This window comes from Arachis ipaensis, chromosome B6, assembly GCF_059453495.1.
Source record: "Arachis ipaensis isolate K30076 ecotype BB chromosome B6, ASM5945349v1, whole genome shotgun sequence".
In the NCBI taxonomy this organism is placed as follows: Eukaryota; Viridiplantae; Streptophyta; class Magnoliopsida; order Fabales; family Fabaceae; genus Arachis; species Arachis ipaensis.
In genome coordinates this window covers 128003489-128023461 of record NC_142441.1, presented here as the reverse complement: position 1 = coordinate 128023461, position 19973 = coordinate 128003489, and the positions used below count along the sequence as shown (strand labels likewise).

The window sequence follows — 19973 nt, the reverse complement described above, 5'->3', positions numbered from 1 at the left end:
ATGTGAACTATTAAAAGATAAAAAAATGAAAGCCAATCCAAAATTTTTATTCTTAAATTTTTTGAGCAAGCATATTATATATAAACACTCGTTAATTATTAAAAAGATTTAATGAATACTTGTTAATCAAATCTGTTAATGAGTATTCGTTAATTAAAAAGATTTACTAAATTTTTTTAATGAGTATTTATTAATTAAAAAAATTTAATATTTTTTTATCTCTTAGTGGTTTATATATACAAAAATATTAAAAAGTAAGTAAAAATTTATTATTTTTTGTTATTAATTAACTAATAATATTTAAATATATAGACTTAAAATATATTATTAGATTATTAAATTAAAAGAATTTATATAATTTATATTTTTTGTTTTGTCATTAATCCACTTTAATGTACATCCAATATTTTAATGGTATTTATATATATAACTTATATTTTATAATAGATTTAGGAAATTAATATAATATTAGAAGCCATTTATATTGTTCATGTGACTTATCCTCATAATTTAAGTTGAACCCGTATTTATAAAACAATTTTCATTCATAAACCATTACAATCAATCACGGATTAAATTTTATGCATAAATTCCTGCATCCTGACATGATTTACAAGTTAATTTTGTTTTTCCATAAATTACTACATTCTGTCACAGTTTATATTATGATTCATTTTTTACATAATCCACAACACTCAACAGCGGTTTATGTACAAATCGGTAAAATTCTATACCTGTAATAATTTATATAAAATAAAAACAAAATCTGAGTATAATCATCCTCCATTTATATATATATATATATATATATATATATATATATATTAGCTTTTAGTATTTTGTTTTTATTCATTATATTTTATTATTTGTAACTGGCCTGGGCACTTATTAGAATATATTTTATCTAAAATAAACAAGATCTGTTTGTTAAATAAATTAAATATTTTTAATAAACATAAGTCATATAAATATTATTTGATGAAATTACTCTTAAAATCTAAAACAGATATATAATGAACGTAAACATATTGAAGAGTAACTTTTACTTATAAGAAACATCAATATTTCACAAGATAAAAAAATTATTAGATATTAAGCGTAGAGTTTGAAATGAATTAAGTTAGTTTAAAATCAATTTATTAATAATTTGACAAACTGAATCTATGAGTTTGTGAGTCGAATTTAACATTATTCATAAATAAGTTGAGGTTAAACTTAAAAAATCTCAATTAATTAGTTTATGAGTTGACTATACATATAAACAAATTGATCAAAAATTGATAAATTAATTTATATGATTTAATTTTTAGCAGTTAATTGATTTAAAATAATAAAATAAAAAATATTTTAAAAGATTACAAATTATACATCTAAACTTTAGATTTACATGATCAACTTTTTTTGTAATTATTATTATTCCCTCTTATTTAATATAGAACAATGGCACCAGTATATATATTCGCACGTGGAAGCTAAGTTACTCGAGCTATATATATAGAGGTAGAGAGTAGAGACTACCCCATGAGAGTGCAAATTGAAATTATATTTCATCAATGATGGATCTCAAAAGCCTCTTCACATTTTTATTCTTATTGATGCCATCATTCTGTTCCTCTCAATCCCTGAGGATTAACAACATTTTCTTTACTAATCGTAAGATACTACCAAAACAGAAATCCAATGATAATAATGATGGTAATGTTACTTCTTATGCTGTCATCTTTGATGCTGGTAGCTCTGGATCTCGTGTTCATGTCTTCCATTTTGACCAGAATCTCAACCTCCTTCATATTGGCAATGAAATTGAGTTTTATAAGAAGGTAGTGATGACTAAATTTCATTGTGTTTTTCTTCTTTCTCTTTTTTCTTCTCCCAAAGTTTAAAATTAAGAAATTTATTACACTATTTTGTTGGGGTAAGTTGAGTAATAATAACAGTCATATTACATAAGTATTAATATGTAGTAAGTAATAGGGATAAGTATTATTTTGGTCCCTCACGTTGAGGGTGGGAATCGAACCCGTTCCCGATTTAATTTTCGATTTAGAATCATCCTTAACGTTTTTTTTTCGTATTAAAATCGTCATTTTTAATTTTTATTCCTAAACTACCCTTCCTTTTTAATAAAATTTAAAAAATTAAAAAAAAAAATAAAACCCCTTCCCTTCTCCCCCTCCCCCACCCCTCCGATCTCTCCTTCCCCCCTCCCCCACCCTCCGGTCTCCCCTTCCCCCCTCCCCCACCCTCCGGTCTCCCCTTCCCCCCTCCATCCACCCCCACCCCACCCCCGGTCTCCCCCTCCCCGTCTCCCCTTCCCCCCTCCCCCACCCTCCGGTCTCCCCTTCCCCCCTCCCACACCCCTCCGGTCTCCCCTTCCCACCACCATCCACTCCTATCCCACCCCCACCTCACCCCCAGTCTCCCCCTCCCCGTCTCCCCTTCCCGCCACCCCCACCCCTGGTCTCCCCTTCCCCCCTCCCCCACCCCTCCGGTCTCCCCTTCCCACCACCATCCACCCCCACCTCACCCCTGGTCTCCCCCTCCCCGTCTCCCCTTCCCGCCACCCCCACCCCCGATCTCCCCTTCCCCCCTCCCCCACCCTCCGGTCTCCCCTTCCCACCACCATCCACCCCCACCCCCACCCCCGATCTCCCCCTCCCTGTCTTCCCTTCCCGCCACCCCCACCCCACCCCTGGTCTCACCCTTCTTGTCTCCCCTTCCCCCACCCCAACCGTGTTTTATTTTTTTTTTATTTTTAATTTTTTAAATTTTATTAAAAAGGAAGGGTAGTTTAGAAATAAAAATTAAAAAGGACGATTTTAATACGAAAAAAAAACGTTAAGGATGATTCTAAATCGAAAATTAGATTGGGGACGGATTCGATTCCGACCCTCAACGTGAGGGACCAAAACAATACTTATCCCTAAGTAATATTATATGCTCTGTTTTCTTATGTATTTTTTTGTATGTTCTTATTTTATATTGAAATAATTGATATACAAAAGAAAAGAAGTGCACATAAGATACAAAGACCATTTTCCTAAACAATAAGATATTTTTTTTTCTCCTCAAATGGCATAGACTCCTCATATTCAATTAAAAGGTTGCGGGTTCGAGTCTCCTATCTTTCCAAATTTTGCCGATGAGTAATAGCTCAAATGGCATAGTCTCTCCATACTCAATTAAGAGGTTGCGGGTTCGAGTCTCCTATCTTTGGTAAAAAAAAAATAATAATAATAATTTTTTTCTCTCTCACGCGCTCTCTTTCTTTCTCTCTATATCTATCTATGTATCTTCCCCTCATAGTTCTGAATAAAAAACTAATTGATAAAAAACTAGTTAAAAATCTAAATAATCAGTCAAAAAAATCGGTGCGATGATTTTTAATGGTTAGTCAATTCAAAATAATAAAATATAAAAAATCATTTTAAAAAAATATATATTATATATATAAATATATTATTTTATTATATTTAATTTAATCTCTATTAAACTTTGATTGAATCTTTAAATTTTAAATTTTATTTCTAACAGTTAAATGATTGATTCAGTTTTTAGAATCTTATTTTTACTGCTTGAAAAATGAAACATAACAATTTTTCACCATGATAGTAAATCAAATAAATATATAAAAGTAAGAGAAAGTCTTAAAAGTTAACATTGCAAAGCTAATGTTGTAGTATGCATTCACAAGGAAAAAATATTCAAGATTCTTAAAAACAACAATATTCGAAACTCAATTGAAAGAAACTTGTTTAACCGTCTGCTATAATATTAGTTGAATTTGATTAGTATAGTATTGATTTCTCTAATTACTTTATGAATTAATAAACATCGTACTGTGTGGTGTAGATCAAACCCGGTTTGAGTGCATATGCAGATAATCCAGAAGAAGCTGCAGAATCTCTGATTCCACTTTTAGACGAAGCACAAGATATTATTCCACTGCAACTCCAACCCAAAACACCCCTTAGGCTTGGGGTATCAATTTCTACTCTTTTTTTTTTTTAAATAATTTTTGCATCTTGGATCTCAAAATAGACTCTCTTAATTTGAAATCTAATTGATCATGCCAAAGGTATATCTTATGCATACTAGATTAAAGATTAAAATAAAAGTAGGCAAGAATTTGCTACACGGCCAACCATAATGTTGAAACGAATTTTTGGCTAAAAATTAAATCAGTAGATGATTACCTAATTTAATAAATAGTACTAGGAAAAGTATAGGGTACCAACATATTATCTGTCAATTTATTACTAACAATAATTAATTATTATATTTTAAACACATATATAAAGAAATACATCCAGAAAATATATCTATAAAGATACTTCTATTAAACACAGCCATAAAAAGATATTTTTATTAGATACATTTACAAAGACACTTCCATTAAACACAACTATAAATAAGAGTTGGTAGAAATTGGCAGAAATACTGTTGGTAACGTAGCAGGACCGATAATATAATTAAAAGACGTCAAAATAATTGGTGAATATAATAGTATATATGATCCAATTATTAACAAAGAGATTAGGTTACGTTATTAAAATATGTTATCTGAGGGGTTATTATAATTTAAAAAATATTATACCATGCCTTCTCAATTTTTTTTTTTTTTTTTATGTTGCAAATAAAGGCAACTGCAGGTTTAAGGTTGTTGGAGGGTGATACTGCTGAAAGAATATTGCAAGCGGTAACTAAGCATCACGAGTTCTTCGTTATCAGTACAATACAATTATAATTAATTAATTAATTAAATCTTCGAATTTTAATTAATTTAACCTTCATATTCATGTATGTCTTGAAGGTTAGGGATATGTTCAGGACAAGAAGTAACCTGAACGTTCAATCTGATGCAGTAACTGTTATTGATGGAACCCAAGAAGGTTCTTATATGTGGGTATGATTACTTAATTACTAGCTACCAAACTATATATATATTTGAAGATTACTAGCTACCAAACTATATATATATTTGAAGTTTTGTTTCATGCCAAGTTTATTTTTCTTAACGAGTAAACTATTATTTTTATTCACAAAAGTTGAAAACGCTGACATATCTACCCATAAAAAACGAAAATTATCATTTGTACCTATAAAAAATAATTTTTACAAGCAAAATTATTCAAATCCTAAAAAATTAAATAAAATCCCTAAACTACCCTTCTCTCCACCATTACCACTATCATCTCCTCTCCCCTCCTCTCTCTCTCTCTCTCAATGTTCCGCTAGGACAAATCTTACAGGCTCTGATGGTGTAGCCAGCTCTCCCCATAAGTGGAGCATCTGGCTTTCACTCTCAAAGAGGATGACACCATAATCAGAATTCACGCTCGGTTCGGCAACAAGTGGGCCACCATAGTCCGACTCCTTTTCGACAGAACCAATAATGCCATTAAGAACCACTGGAACTCCACCCTCAAACGCAAGTGCGCCTTCATAGACCCCATCGACGATCCTCACTTCGCGCAGCCACTCAAATGTTCCGTTAGCGCCGGCGTTGCCATACTCGTGTCAACGGTGGTGGTGAGGTATTGCCGACGGTGATGGCGACGACGGAGATGGCGGGTAGGAAGGGGAGGATGCGGATGGAGAGCAAGGAGTGTGCAGTGGAGATGTCGGAGCTGATGTTGGCGACACTAGAGTTCTTGAGGGAGACAATGAAATCAATGGCGAAAGCTTGGAGGATTCAAGGTTAGAGTCATAGATCTTAACTTTGCTGATGAGTGTTTTCGATTAACCCTTAAAAAAGTCGCAGCCTTTGAATGTGTGTACAGAAAAAACCCAATCCATTCAGGTGGTGAAGTTAACAGCAGTGATGGCTGATGGTGATGGTAGTGGTGCTGTTGAGTCACGATCGACATCGATGAGGAGTGTGCGGCCGAAAGGGTTAGGGTGATGGTTGAGGAGGAGGGTGAGACGGTGGTATTGAGCGGTAATGTGGTTGATGTTGGGATTGGGTCGCTCAGAATATTGAGAGAGAGAGAGGAGGGGGGAGGAGATGATAGTGGTAGTGGTGAAGAGAAGGGTAGTTTATAAATTTTATTTAATTTTTTAGGGTTTGAATAATTTTTCTTGTAAAAACTATTTTTTATAGGTACAAATGGTAATTTTCATTTTCTATAGATAGATATGTCAGCGTTTTCAACTTTTATGGATAGAAATGGTAGTTTACCCTTTCTTAATAATATGTTGTTCGTTTAATTTAACTCAGGTAATAATAAGGGTAGTTATGGTAATTAATATTCATTAAAAGAGGAGGTTTCTACTTTTTTTTTTTTTATCAAAAGCATGAACAAGCGAGCTAACACTACTTTATATTTGGTAAATAATCAAAAAATTCTTGTGCTTTTATTTTTGGTTTTTCAAATTAATTAGCTTAATTATATTTTAAAAATTGAAAATCTAATATAAATTTATATTTGAATAATTTTTAATTTATTTTATATTGATGTTTATTTAGCCATTTTAAATTTAGAAATACTTTTATTATTATTATTATTATTATTATTATTATTATTATTATTATTATTATTAATAAAAATAATTTTTATTCTATTTTACCCAATTAAATGGTTACAACTTTTGAAAAAAAAAAAAAGATATTTTAGAGGTCATAAATTAAAGATAAACACAGTAATGTAGTTAATACCGATAATGCCAATGGACCCAAGTCTTTTTTATATGTACACATTTAGGTAAAAATGAAAAGATTATGTCATTTGAGTTATTGTTAGTTGACAATAAATACGTTAGTTTATTGTTAAATTAGTTATAATAAAACTACAAATTTAATATATATAAAAAGTTTGATTACTATATTAAATATAGAAAAGATTAATTATTTTGATATGACATTTTAATTATCCTATAAAAAATTATTTATTTTTATAATTAATTATTTTATTAAAAATATAATTTGATTTATATAAATATAAAATAATTCATATAAATAAAATAAGTAGATATTAAAATTAGATAAATATAACTATATATTGAGAATCTATTACATGTATGTGCAATTATGTATTTATGTAAATGGCTATATTTTTACTATAGTTTACACTTAACAAAAGTTATCTTCTTTAGTATACTATAATTTATTATTATTATTATTATTATTATTATTATTATTATTATTATTATTATTACTTATAGTTAGGTTTTTTGTTTAATTTGTTCTACTTATTAATGGATCAATAATTGATATTGTAAAAAGATAATAATAATAATAATAATAATAATAATAATAATAATAATAATAATAATAATAATGATAAAATGATACAATATCATAAAAAAATTAACAAAAATAAAAAAATAAAAAATAATCATAAAATTTTTTATTTTATATTTAAATTTTTTTATTTATTATGAATTTGTCACTCTACTTGACAATCAACTTCAATTGATATACATATTAGTTCTATCTGTTTATAAATTGCGGCAACCAGCATCGAATTCAAAAGACTTATTTTTAATGATTGTATTCATGTAATTTTGAGATTTATTTATTTTATTTATATAAATTGTTCAATAAATATATAATACCTAAATTTTTTGTTAGTTTTTATTTTTATGGAATGTTTGTAATAAAAAAATACTATATAAAACATTTGTTAATGGGTATGATATATATATATATATATAGAGATATTTGAGGGGAAAAAAAATCTCAACTCATTACCAAACAAGGCCAAGTGCGGGGAGAGGATAATTTGATATTTGAGAGAAAAAGACAACAATACTTGAAAAAAAAATCATGTATCCTTTCCCAAATATATATAAATAATTGATTACATCGATGTCGTATAAGTTTTTGTTGAATTTCTAGTTTGACCCTTCTTTATCTCTTCGGGTGAGCTTCACTTCCTTTTAGTGGAAGATAATAGTGTTGTATTATAGGATATTCAATGTTATACCATAATAAAAATATAGATTCCGCCAGGGAGACAATAGACTATTTGTATAATGTGTATAATAGACTATTGAATTACAAATGAACATTTTTCATATTATCTAGAATAACCATACAAGTACTAGCGATAATAAACATCTTTTCAAAATGTATCGAACTCTTGACCTTTTGAATCTAGCGCTCTAATACAATGTCATGATACCATTCATCCCAAAAACTTTAGCTGATGAAAAAAAAGTAACACTAATGATTATATCTCTAATACTCCCTAAATCTCTATTATACACATTGTATAAATATTACATTGGCTTCTCATACTTTCCCTAAAAATATATGCTAATATGCATATTGCCACACTCTTTTAAGTCGGTGTGGTTAGATACTTAGATATACAATTACATGTATAATGCACTATTCAAGATCAATTATGATGAATAAATTTCTATTAAAGTAAATAATTATTTTAATATTTAAAAGATTCTAATTCTGATAAAATAATTTTTTATATTTATTTTTTTCACAAAATGAACCTTTTAATATCTACTATGTTTGACAAAATGACTTAATCATCAATTTATTATTTTGAATAATTAAATTATTTTGTCAAACAAAATAAATATTTAAAAAATTATTTTGTTAAAAATAAATATAAAAATCTATTTTATTAAAATTAGAATTTTTCGAATAGCAAAATGGTTATTTATTATTTTTTTTATTATTTTAAAATGTTGTATTAAATTCTATATTTTAAATTTATCAATAAAAGATAAGATTTGAATCTAACTTTTGATGTATGTATAGGTGACACTTAACTATCTATTGGAAAACTTGGGAAACGAGTATTCAAGAACGGTGGGAGTGGTTGATCTTGGAGGTGCATCAATTCAAATGGCATATGCTGTTTCAAAGGACGCAGCTCAAAATGCACCATTACCACCAGATGGACAGGACCCATACATTAAAAATGTCATTCTTAAAGAAACCGAATATAACCTCTATGTTCACAGGCATGTTTTCTTCTTATTTTTGGCTCGGCAGGTGAAAGACTACCAATATATTACTGTATGTGACATTTATTTAAACCAACGAGTGAGTTAACCACATGACTAATTCAAATTGATTAAGAGAAAATGAAAATCTCTCTTTGTATATTGAGAAAAATATTTTCAAATATAAGATTTTTTTAGTTTGTAATATTGTGGCTAATGCATTTATTGGTTTAAAAATATTTCTTTAATTTCAGCTACTTGCGCTATGGTAGTGATGCTGCTCGTGCAGAGATTCTGAATATCACTCATAATTCTGCTAACCCTTGCGTTTTAGCGGGCTTTGATGGTAATATATTATTGTATATATACAACTTTCTAGCTTATCATGTGCACTTTTACTCTAACCTATAACCAAGCTAAGGAAATGGTTATAAGCCGTGGTCCTTGATCAATGATTAGATTTTTTATTTTGTAAGAAAAGAAGAACCGTAATCTTTGTTTAAAAAATCGTGACTATTGAGCTATGGTCATATTGGTGTTGACTACGGCTGAAAAGTGAAAACTATGACATTTGTTCAAAAGCAGTAATTATATCAAAGATCACAGTTTTTTTTTTTTTTTATCTATGAATATAATTTTAAAATGTGACCTAAAACAAATAATGTATTGTTTGAAAAAATCTGTCTTGTCTTAGCAAAATTTTTTGTTCAGTGTCTAGCCTTAGCAAAATTTGTATTATTCTAGCTACTACTTTCAAATAGTAGAAACTAGTATTTTTATCCGTAATAATATTATGGGAATATAAATTTTTTAAAATTACGATCCATTTTGTTCTCACTGTATAGATTATGCATGGCACATAAGATTTATAGAATTAAACTACTTTTATAAAAAAAAATCGTAGGTTGACAAAAGTCTCTGACTAAAAAAATCAAGGTCTATGTAGATAAAAAATCAAATAACAAAATTTTTAGTTATTATTTTTATATGAAAAAGTCTAATTTTTTATTTGAATTATATTATGTTGTTAATTTTGTTTTCTATAAAATAAAAAAATAGAAAAAATAGAGAATGAGAGAAAAGAGAGAGAAAGATAAAGATGAAGAATGAGAGTGAGAGTGAGAGTTTGTTAATTTTGAAAGAAAATTTTTTTTATTTTAATTGTAATAAAAAAATATCGGATGACATATTTTGATTTGTCAAATTACTAATATAAAATATAAATTATATATAGAGTGAAAATGGTAGAGAGAAATAGAAAAATGGAGAGAGGTGGATGAGAGAATTTAGGAGGGAGTTTATTAATTTTGGAGAAAAATATTTTCTTTCAATTTTAATAAGAGAGTGTCATGTGACATATTTGATTATTAAATTAGATAGTAATATATGATACATTATATAGGTATATTTCAATTTCAATTTTAATATTTCAATTTTAATTTTAATGCAATTAAAGAATGTCATGTTGCACATTTTAATTGTCAAATTAGTAATTAGTCATTGATATTGATATTGATATATAAAATAGATAGAGTGGTTGAAGAAATGAGAGAGATAGAGAAAAGAAGAGAGGAGACATCTTTAATTTTGGAGGGAAAGATTTGATTTCAATTGCAATGAGGGAGTGACATACATATGGCACATTTTGGTTGTAAAATTAGTATAACGAAGAGAAGAAATTTCCTTAATTTTAAAAGAAAAGATTTAATTTCAATTACAATGAGAGAATGACATATGGCACATTTTGGTTGTAAAATTAGTAAGGAGTAGAGGAGAATTCTTTAATTTTGGAAGGAAATATTTGATTCCAATTACAATGAGAAAGTAGAATGTGACACATTTTGGTTGTAAAATTAGAAATAGATAATAGATAATAGATATTTTTTCAAATTAAAAATGCTTTAAACTTTCCAATTTTAAAATCTTAACCAATCACCTTAACCCTTATTATTATTATTATTATTATTATTATTATTATTATTATTATTATTATTATTATTATTTGTTTAGTGTAATGATATGCAACAAATTATTATTTTGAAGGGACATACACATACTCAGAAAATGAGTATAGGGCATATGCACCAAGTTCAGGGTCCAGCTTTGAAAAATGTAGGCATATAGTTCGTGAGGCCCTCAAATTAGAAGCAGCATGTCCATATAATAAAGATTGCACTTTTGGTGGAATATGGAATGGTGGAGGTGGCAATGGACAAAAAAATCTCTATGTTGCTACGTCTTTCTTTTATACGGCATCAGAGGTAGGTAAAAAAAAAATCGCTTTGACTTTTTTTATAATGATATTTTTTATTTAATTATCTTATCATAAAATTGGGTTAAGAATTTATTTATTCATCTATCACGCATATTACAATTTCTCTTTAAAAATGAGAGTAATTTTTGGTATTTTTTATAGTAATAAAAATTTATTAAAAATCAAAGTGTTCGATCTATTTGAAGTTTATTGGAGACCAATGCAAATATTTTCTCAGCAAAATAAAAATAAAAACTAATGTCATCTTCTTATGTTGGATAAAACTTCAATTCTATTAGTTTATCGGTCTTCATTTCTCCCTCAATTGTCTAAATACTCTCATCTACATAAATATCTCATTTATTGTTGATTATCATATGCAAACATTACATTATCATTTTTGTAGACGGGTATAGTTGATCCGAATAAATCCAATTCGAAAGTTATTCCGGTGGATTACAAAGTTGCAGCTAAGAGAGCATGTAATACAAAATATGAAGATGCTGCATCTATTTATCCTATTACGACCATTGCCAAACTTCCCTATGTCTGCATGGATCTCACCTACCAATATACATTGCTCGTTGAGGGATTTGGTGAGTTATATATATTATTTTGGTTGTTAATTAATATGGTTACTAGATTCTGTGTAACTAAGCTAGAAAACCGACAAGCAACTAATAACTCTGACCGAATTCGATTACTCCATTTATATCATTAATGCTTTATATTAGAATCTCAAAATATTTTTAGGTAATTGTTATAGTACTTAAAAAATAGTGTCTAACTTACTAAAAAAGTTAATATTTAATTTTAAAAATATAAAAATAAATAAAAATTAGACACCAAATAATAAATATTATAAAATTCTCTATATTTTTAAGTGCTTTTGACTTTTATATTGATCTATTAGTGGTAGGAGGCTTCGCCACATGTCAGCAAAGTGATCTAAGTTAATTAGCCAATGCACATTTTAAATGAAGGTGTCTCATATTTAATAAGAATAAATGATAAAATTAATTTTTAAAAGATTATTTATTTTTTAAATTAATTTTTAAAATTTTTTTAATTAAATTTATCATTAAAATTTTTTTAAGTTAATTAGTCATATTATTCCTTAGTTTTATGCTACTTTTGTTGCTAATTATATGTTTGCTGATATGAAACATTAAGTAACACCACAATATATACATACGGTAGTTCTAATTAGCAGTTAACATGATAAATTTATGAAATTAGATCAAATAAAAAAATTTTAATGCCTCAAGGTCCCTCTTCAATTAGGTTTTAATTTGATCTAATTTCATAAACTTATATATTAACAGTCAATTAGAATTCTTAGGTGTTGTGTTGTAGTATCACTTAATATACTACATCAACAAATTTTGACGTCGTCAATAAAGAAAATGACAAAAGGACTAATGTGATTAACTAAAAATCTTTGAAAGATGAATTTAATTAAAAGAAATTTTTCGAAAACCAATTTAAAAAACGAGTGATTCTTTAAAGACAAATTTAACCATTTATTCTATTTAATAATGTCTGGAGAAAATTTTGAGAGCTAATATTATACAACTAACATTACACAATTAATATTACAGCTAATACTCAACACAAAAAACATCTAAAACTTTTAAAAATAAAAACATGCGAAACTCAAAAAAAATAAAAAATCTAAAATTCAAACTCAACAAAAACTCATCTTTAGTGAACTTCATAATAAACTTATTTAATAACACACTATTGTATTGTTGAAATTGGCTATTATAGTATTGGTTTTCTAACATTACTTAAATGTTTAGCATAAGCAAATATTACTATAATTTACCATTGTGCGAAACATTATATATTTTATCTTCCAGTATTTGTTGATAATTTCATTTCTTGGCAGGAATACATCCATGGCAAGAGATTACAGTTGCAAAGCAAATTGAATATGAAGATGCTTCAGTAGATGCGACCTGGCCACTAGGCAGTGCCATAGAAGCCATATCTTCATTACCTAAATTTGAGCGATTAATGTATTTCATTTAAACTTTTACGGTAACTAGGAAGTAGGGATGTGATGACACATTGACGCCTATGCTTTCTGTATTAAATAAAAGTCATGAACTTCTATATAAAAGGAGAAGTGTTAGGACCAGTAACTCTTATAATTTATAGCCATCAAATAGCCATTAATTAATAATAATTTTAATGGTGTGAGATTGGTGTGAGATTTCATCAAATGGCTCATTTTTCTTTGCTAGCTACATGTTGGACAGAATTTAAAAAAATTGCTGGCCCTAGACTTTTTCATATAAAAAAACAAGTTTGCTATAATGTATTGTTGTGTGTATGTGTTAGCTCATAATTTTGGTAAAGATTATGAAATAAATATTCTATTTTAAAACAAGTCTAGAATTTTTTATTTATTTCGGATGTATACTTATTTTACGAGGATACTATATAACCAAATCATTTTAGTAATCAAGTTGTTTTAATAGTTCATTGCCACAATAAAAATCAATTGAAGAAGTAGGAGAAAACACGTAAAAAAAGAAAAAGAAAATACTTATTTAAGTTTAATTACAAAAATAACTTGTTTATCTAATATTTTTTTTATTTTAATAGCAAAATTCTCGAGTTTTCTTAATGAAGACTAGATGTAGGCATTTCAATTGAGCCAGTATATATCATCGTGTACATCTATCTTCTAAATTCTTAACTCTTTATATTTCATGCTTATTATATATTATAGTTATTAAGAGGTCAATCCTTATCGTTGTCGCAAATATGTAAATACCTCATATTTTCATCTAAATCTGAAGTCTTTCAAGGATCTTAAAAGCTATCTCATAATTTAAAATATTTTAGAAGAGACTTTTAAAAGTATTTAAAGTTCATTACAAAAAAAAAGCTATGTTAATATTTTTTAATAATTATAGTTAAATATAAAAAGTAATATATATTTTTGATAAATATTAAAAATGTTAATTTTTTTATTTTTTTAATAAATAATTTGACCGTAAAAAATTACTCCTCAATTTTAACGGTTATTTATTTTAATTTACTCTACTATTTCTCTTTTTCACTTAACTCCGTCAATTTTGGGATCACACTACTTTCAGTTTGAAATCACACTGCTCATTTTTCATATTTAAAATCTCAATTTAAGATCACACTACTCATTCTTCATATTCAAAATCTCAGTTTATTCTCCAGTTTCAAGACCTCATCTCATTCTTCAGCTCCAAAATTAACTTCGTCCAGTTAGGTATTTTTTCTTCCTCTCTCAAAATTTTTTATTCCTTCATAATTTTGATTTAATTTTTGTTTGATGTTTTAGATTTCAAATTTTTTTTTATTCAAGCTTCTTACTAATACGTATTAAGGCAAGTATTCTCAAATCTATTCCTTAATTTATTGTTGGAATACATTATTTTAATAATCCAGATCATCCATATTGAATCACCAAAAAATATATCATAATGTGAAAGCGTACCTTTACTCATAAAAGTCAGAAATTGATGGAAGATTAGATCTGGTTCTTTCAATCTTCCTCAACCAAAGCCTTCTGTATCCCTAGGGCTGAATTATAACTCTTTTGATGGGGAAAGAGCGACAAAGGCGGCTTTAGTATATTGGGGACCGAAACCCTGAAGGCACTATTTATATTTGAGTATGGCACCTATTAAACCCTAAAACCCAAATAAAATAGTATTTAAAGTCCAAAAGATAATATATCTAAAATCCGAAAGATAATTATCTAAGAAACAAAAGATAATATCTGATTTTATTATTATTTAATTCCAAATCAAAAGTAATTATGACTTATTCCATTTAACATTTATAACAATAAATGAGATCACCATTATATAAGTCATTTAATTTGAAATAGCATAATTTGTAATTATAATTAATATATGTATTGTCCACAAAAAAATTAGAAAATTAAAATATGCAAATGCTTTATACTGGGCCTTTTCCCAGTCCAAATTTCATATGGGGTTTTTGTTAATTAACTATTTTGCTTGGCACCCTAATAAAGATGTACACTACGGTCTTTAAGACTTCTCCCCAGAATAATTCAGGCAAGGAAGAATGACTAATCACACTACAAAATTTTTATTTGTTTGTGGAAGTTTTTTAGTGAGAGTTATTAAAACCTCCACAATATATTTTATTTGTAACAATTTTAAAGAGTTAACAAAAACTCCCACGGTTTGTTTTCACTTTTCAACCCAATTAATTATAAAAAATCCAACCCAAACAAATATTTACCAAGCCCATATCAAAAATAAAAAAATGGAAAGAGTTATTCGAGAGAGAGAACAAGGGAGAGTCTGAAACCCTAGAATCACGATTCCATTGCCACCGCCATTCATCTCCTTGCCGCCGTTGCTGGCTTGCCGCCAAGTTTCCTCCGTCAACCGTCGCCCGCTGGAATTATGAATAAAGGCCAGGTTCACACATTCATCCACTACACTCTCTCTCTCTCTCTCTCTCTCTCTCTTTTCGAATTCTTTTTCTAATTATCGCTTTTTGTTGTTTGCATTGAGGCTAGTTCACAGTGGAAGAAGTTCAGGCTCTTTCAAAGAGGTAAATAAAAACGCTCTTTCTCTCAAATCAGATTTGTTTTCAAGTTTTTTTTTGTTCTCTATTTTTGATTTCTTTGTTCTCTGATCTGATTCGCCTACTAGAAAATGTGTTATCTTCGATTCCCTTCGAATTGATCTTTTATTTCTTCTTATTTTTCTTTCAAACTTTAGTGATTTTCTATTCTTCAATCTTTGTGTTTTCTATTTTTCATTCAGTTGTTTTAGTAAGTGTGATTATTGATTAGATTGTTCTCTATGATATGATGGCATGCCTGCTAATTGATTCCGAAAATACCTCAAATGATAAATAGAATTTGTGTGTTTGCATTTTGTGGCTGATCTCTGTCTCTCCTCTGCCATCGTCATGTCTCTGTCTTCTATGTTAGCAGGTTATGCCTCTTATTCCTTTCTCGTTTATTTCTTTATATTGAGGGTTTTACACATTTTGATGGCTTGCAGCGATTTATGACCGAGTTCTATTAGGGATTTTTAGAGAAGAAATTCATTTTCTTGTGAGTTGTGAAAGTTGGTTGCTGTTATGGAGATGGTTGAGATTTCATTGTACTTGTGAATATTCTTATGCGGTGGCAAGGTTCATTCAACAAATCTTTCCAAAATACCTTGTTTTTTAGAAGGGAAATTGTCCCAGCAACGGATGGACAAAATGCCACAACTTTATTTTCTCTCTTTAATGAAAATGTATGGCTTTCTTCCAACTTAAAATAATATGTATTTATCATTTTAAGACCTATGATTCCAAATAGAGTAACAAGGTTTGTGTGTGGTTCTTTCCTACAGGTAGAAATTCCAAACTTGGAAATCTTAAAGTTTTTTTCAATCAAGATTCACAAGATATGGAGCAATCCACCTTCAAATGGTTGGTTTCAGAACTTAATAAAGTTAACTCTAGAAGATTGTCGGACTTGACATATTTATGTTCATTGTCTGTGACTTGTAATCTCAATAAATTGAAAAGCATCTCTATATATAATAGTTCTTTGATAGAAAAGTTATCATACACTTTATTTTTTTCCCTTTCTTTCTGGGAATAATATATACATAGAAGAGGGTAATATATTCTACAGTACTGGTATGGCTTTATGCCTAGAAGTCTACACATCTGGTTAGTATTGCAGCAATTCCTTAACATTTTGTTACTATTGTTGTAATTCCTTGACATTTTTAAACGTTTCTACCGAAAATCATGTACTTTTTCCTTACGAATCTGGTCCTAATTTCAATTTTGTTCTAGGGGAGAGCCAAAGTGCTGGTACAGTGTTCCTGGTAATTAAGCCAGTGCATTTGAGAAGGTATGCCTTGGGGTTCTTGAATTTCACTGTGTTATTACTTCTTCTACTCTTCAACTTCTATTGCTTTTTCCATCCTTTCACTTGTATGTTGAAAGTTGTCAAAAAGAATTAACCAGCTTTATCTGATTCTATTATCTAGTAGAACCTAATTATTCACATTTATAAGCACATGGTAGTTGTAGGTACATGATTTATTTGCTTTACAGGAACTAGAGATGTAAGATAAGTAAAGATAGATGGACAATATTTTGAAAAGGGTCCCAGTCATTGAAAAATCAATTTATTTGTAATTTACAAGGTAAAACAAAACCTAGCACAGAGGTGGAATACCAAGATAGCCATGACTCATTGGCCACATAGATCTGATAGTAATCAACATGCTAATTTAGTTATAGTAGGTGGGGTAGTTATGGCAGCTCTGCAGGTTGCTGGCTGCGGGGAATAATCATGCATTACACTTATACTAAAGCTTAGCTCGTACTCTTAGATGAAAAATCTAAAAGTATTTTTTGGAGAAGCCATTCTTTCACCTTGTTAACTCACTGATGGTGACATTTCAATTGGCTAAATTCGGTTTTTATTGTGCAGCACTCGGAACACCTTTGTGAGTGTAAGACTGTGAAGCTGTATCTTCTCTACCGTCATTCACTTGTAGAATTGTTTGACTTGGCCTTTTCCATGGAAGAATTTAATTCCGATGACAAGGCTGAATGTAGAAGTGTTAGAAGGCAATCTTCTTCTCAGGGTGCTTTGACCAAAAAGGTTATATATTTAGTTTTTTTAGTTTTTTTTCAATCTTGTTAAATTATAATCCAGTTTGCAAGAGTAAGATTTGGTTATGTTTCTGTAATCAAAAGATATGCTGTCTTTATACTTCCATACCTTTGACTTAGCTGTTCTCTTGAAAGTGGTATGTTGTTATCCTCCCTAACAACGACCACCTAGTTGATTGTCAACAAAGTTTTGCATTTCTTAAATAAAGTTAGACAACATGATGTTTGTCTTGTTATTCATAAATAATATTTCTTGTTTTAAATCTGAGATCTCGAATGCATGTAGGTGAAAGGTATCTCCGTTAATTTAAATCAACTTGCTACAGAATGGCTTCTGCAATCTAGTACGATTCTTCAGAATCTATTTCTGAGCAATGCATTTGTTACTACATTAAGGAAAGGTAAGCAGTTTCTTTGGGCTGGTTCTGAGATGGACTCTGTGAGTTCTCGTTGTTGTTGATGATGTATTACTTCAAAATTATTATGCATTGTACACAACTAAGTCCAGCTTTATTTTGGGATATAGGTTCGAGATATGGTGAAGACCTTGATTGAAGCTCAGAAGTGGGCAGAAGGGATAAGAGATTGCATAACAAAAATTGAGTTTTGGTATCAAGACTCAACTGTAAAGAAAGTTCATTTAGAATTCATTGATGAGTTATTGAGATTTAATCCTCCACCTTGCAATGAGCCTAATTATCATAAATTGAAGGTGCCTTTTCACTTGAATAAGCTGTATGCTATCTTTTGGCTGAGAAGCTCTATAGTGTTTTTGGTGTTTATTGTAACTTTCTGTAAATTGGATTTGTACAATAAAAACTTTTGTTCTTGCAGGAATACACTGAAGAAGCGAGGTTATTAGTTCAGGATATTGATACTGCTTTATCGAGGTGTTCAAAGGTACTTTGTCCTAGAATCTAGACTATTCATATGCCTTCATTACTTCATATTGACAATAAATGTATCTCTTTAAAGCTCATGTTTTTGCTAGTTGTAATAACATATTATGACATTAATTTTTCTTTCCACTCCATTCAGTTTGATTAATATTATTCATTCCAGATGTCTAAGTTGGAACTTTTATACTCCAGAGCTTGTGGCTTGCCCATCTACATGAAAGAGAGTAGAAAATTATAAGGGAGGATTTCTTTGATTAAGGTAGGCATTGCCACCAGATAGTTTGACACATATTACTTTTATTTTCCCATGTTTAATCTCTGTTCATTACTTTACTGATAAGTTTGTTTAGACACTAATATTATTTTTGTTTGTTTGAGGCTTGACAGACATGGCTGAACAGTGTTAGAAAGTGTATCTCTGCGAGACATCCTACTGTCTTAGAGTTTAACATTCTTTACAAGTTAAAATCAGAGGTAATAAAAACCTTACTCTGGTTTTGTTAAATTTGTTTATCGTTCTATGGCCCATCCAAAAAAAAAAAAAGAAAAAAAAAAGATGGAAGGTAACTTAATAAGTCAAGGAAAAGTAATATGATGTTAACTTTGAGCTTTATATCATATTAAGAAATTCATGGTTTCAATAGATCTTGGATCTTCAAGTTCATCTTCCAGAGATAGAGGTGTTTGAGAATATGCTAAATCGACCTGAATCTTGTAGCATCCAATGTCGTGAGATGTTAAAAGGTCCTATGAATCTACAGGTCTGCCTATTGCTTCTTTTTCACATCTTTTAATTGTATGTGATGATTCAAAGGCATAATTTTATTAACTAATGAGGTCTGCAGAATGTTAGTTTGCTGCATACTAATATTGTTTCAGACTAATAATTGATTAGTAGTATAATAATGTAATTCTAGTATCTAGATTAATTGTTTCAGACTAGTATTGACATGTTTGTGGAGGTTGAAACCCACATTAATGTATTTTTTTTAAATTAAAAATTTTTTATGGGGGTTCTAAACCGCCACAATGATTAACCAAGAATTGCCATAAAACGCAAGCACAGAACCCCCACAAAAGGTATAGAAAACCACCACTGAATGAAATTGTGGGGGTTGTGAAAAACCGCCACAAAGAAGCTCGTGGCACCTCAAATTTTTGGAGTTTTTGAAACTGCCACGATCCTTTTTGTGGGGGTTTGAAACCGCCATAAACAGAAAAAAAAAACCGCCACAAATGAGCAA

At 29.2% G+C, this 19973-nt stretch overlaps 1 protein-coding gene across 1 annotated transcript; it reads left to right on the top strand.

The window, feature by feature from the left end:
- Positions 1-1535: 1535 nt before the first annotated feature.
- On the top strand, positions 1536-13292 carry LOC107604925 (nucleoside-triphosphatase-like). Its single transcript, XM_016306642.3, has 9 exons — positions 1536-1820; positions 3853-3981; positions 4643-4699; positions 4814-4906; positions 8726-8931; positions 9168-9259; positions 10957-11174; positions 11574-11763; positions 13059-13292. Exons 1-9 carry the CDS (start codon positions 1554-1556, stop codon positions 13199-13201), a joined length of 1395 nt encoding a protein of 464 aa, XP_016162128.1. The 5' UTR covers positions 1536-1553; the 3' UTR covers positions 13202-13292.
- The last annotated feature ends 6681 nt before the right edge of the window (positions 13293-19973 follow it).

Bases quoted from the DNA above. Each gene is read 5' to 3' on its own strand.
- LOC107604925 (XM_016306642.3), top strand. From the start codon at position 1,554: ATGATGGATCTCAAAAGCCTCTTCACATTTTTATTCTTATTGATGCCA. The intron at 4,907-8,725 runs GTATGATTACTT...ATGTATGTATAG, and splicing joins AAGAAGGTTCTTATATGTGG to GTGACACTTAACTATCTATT. The intron at 9,260-10,956 runs GTAATATATTAT...ATTATTTTGAAG, and splicing joins CGTTTTAGCGGGCTTTGATG to GGACATACACATACTCAGAA.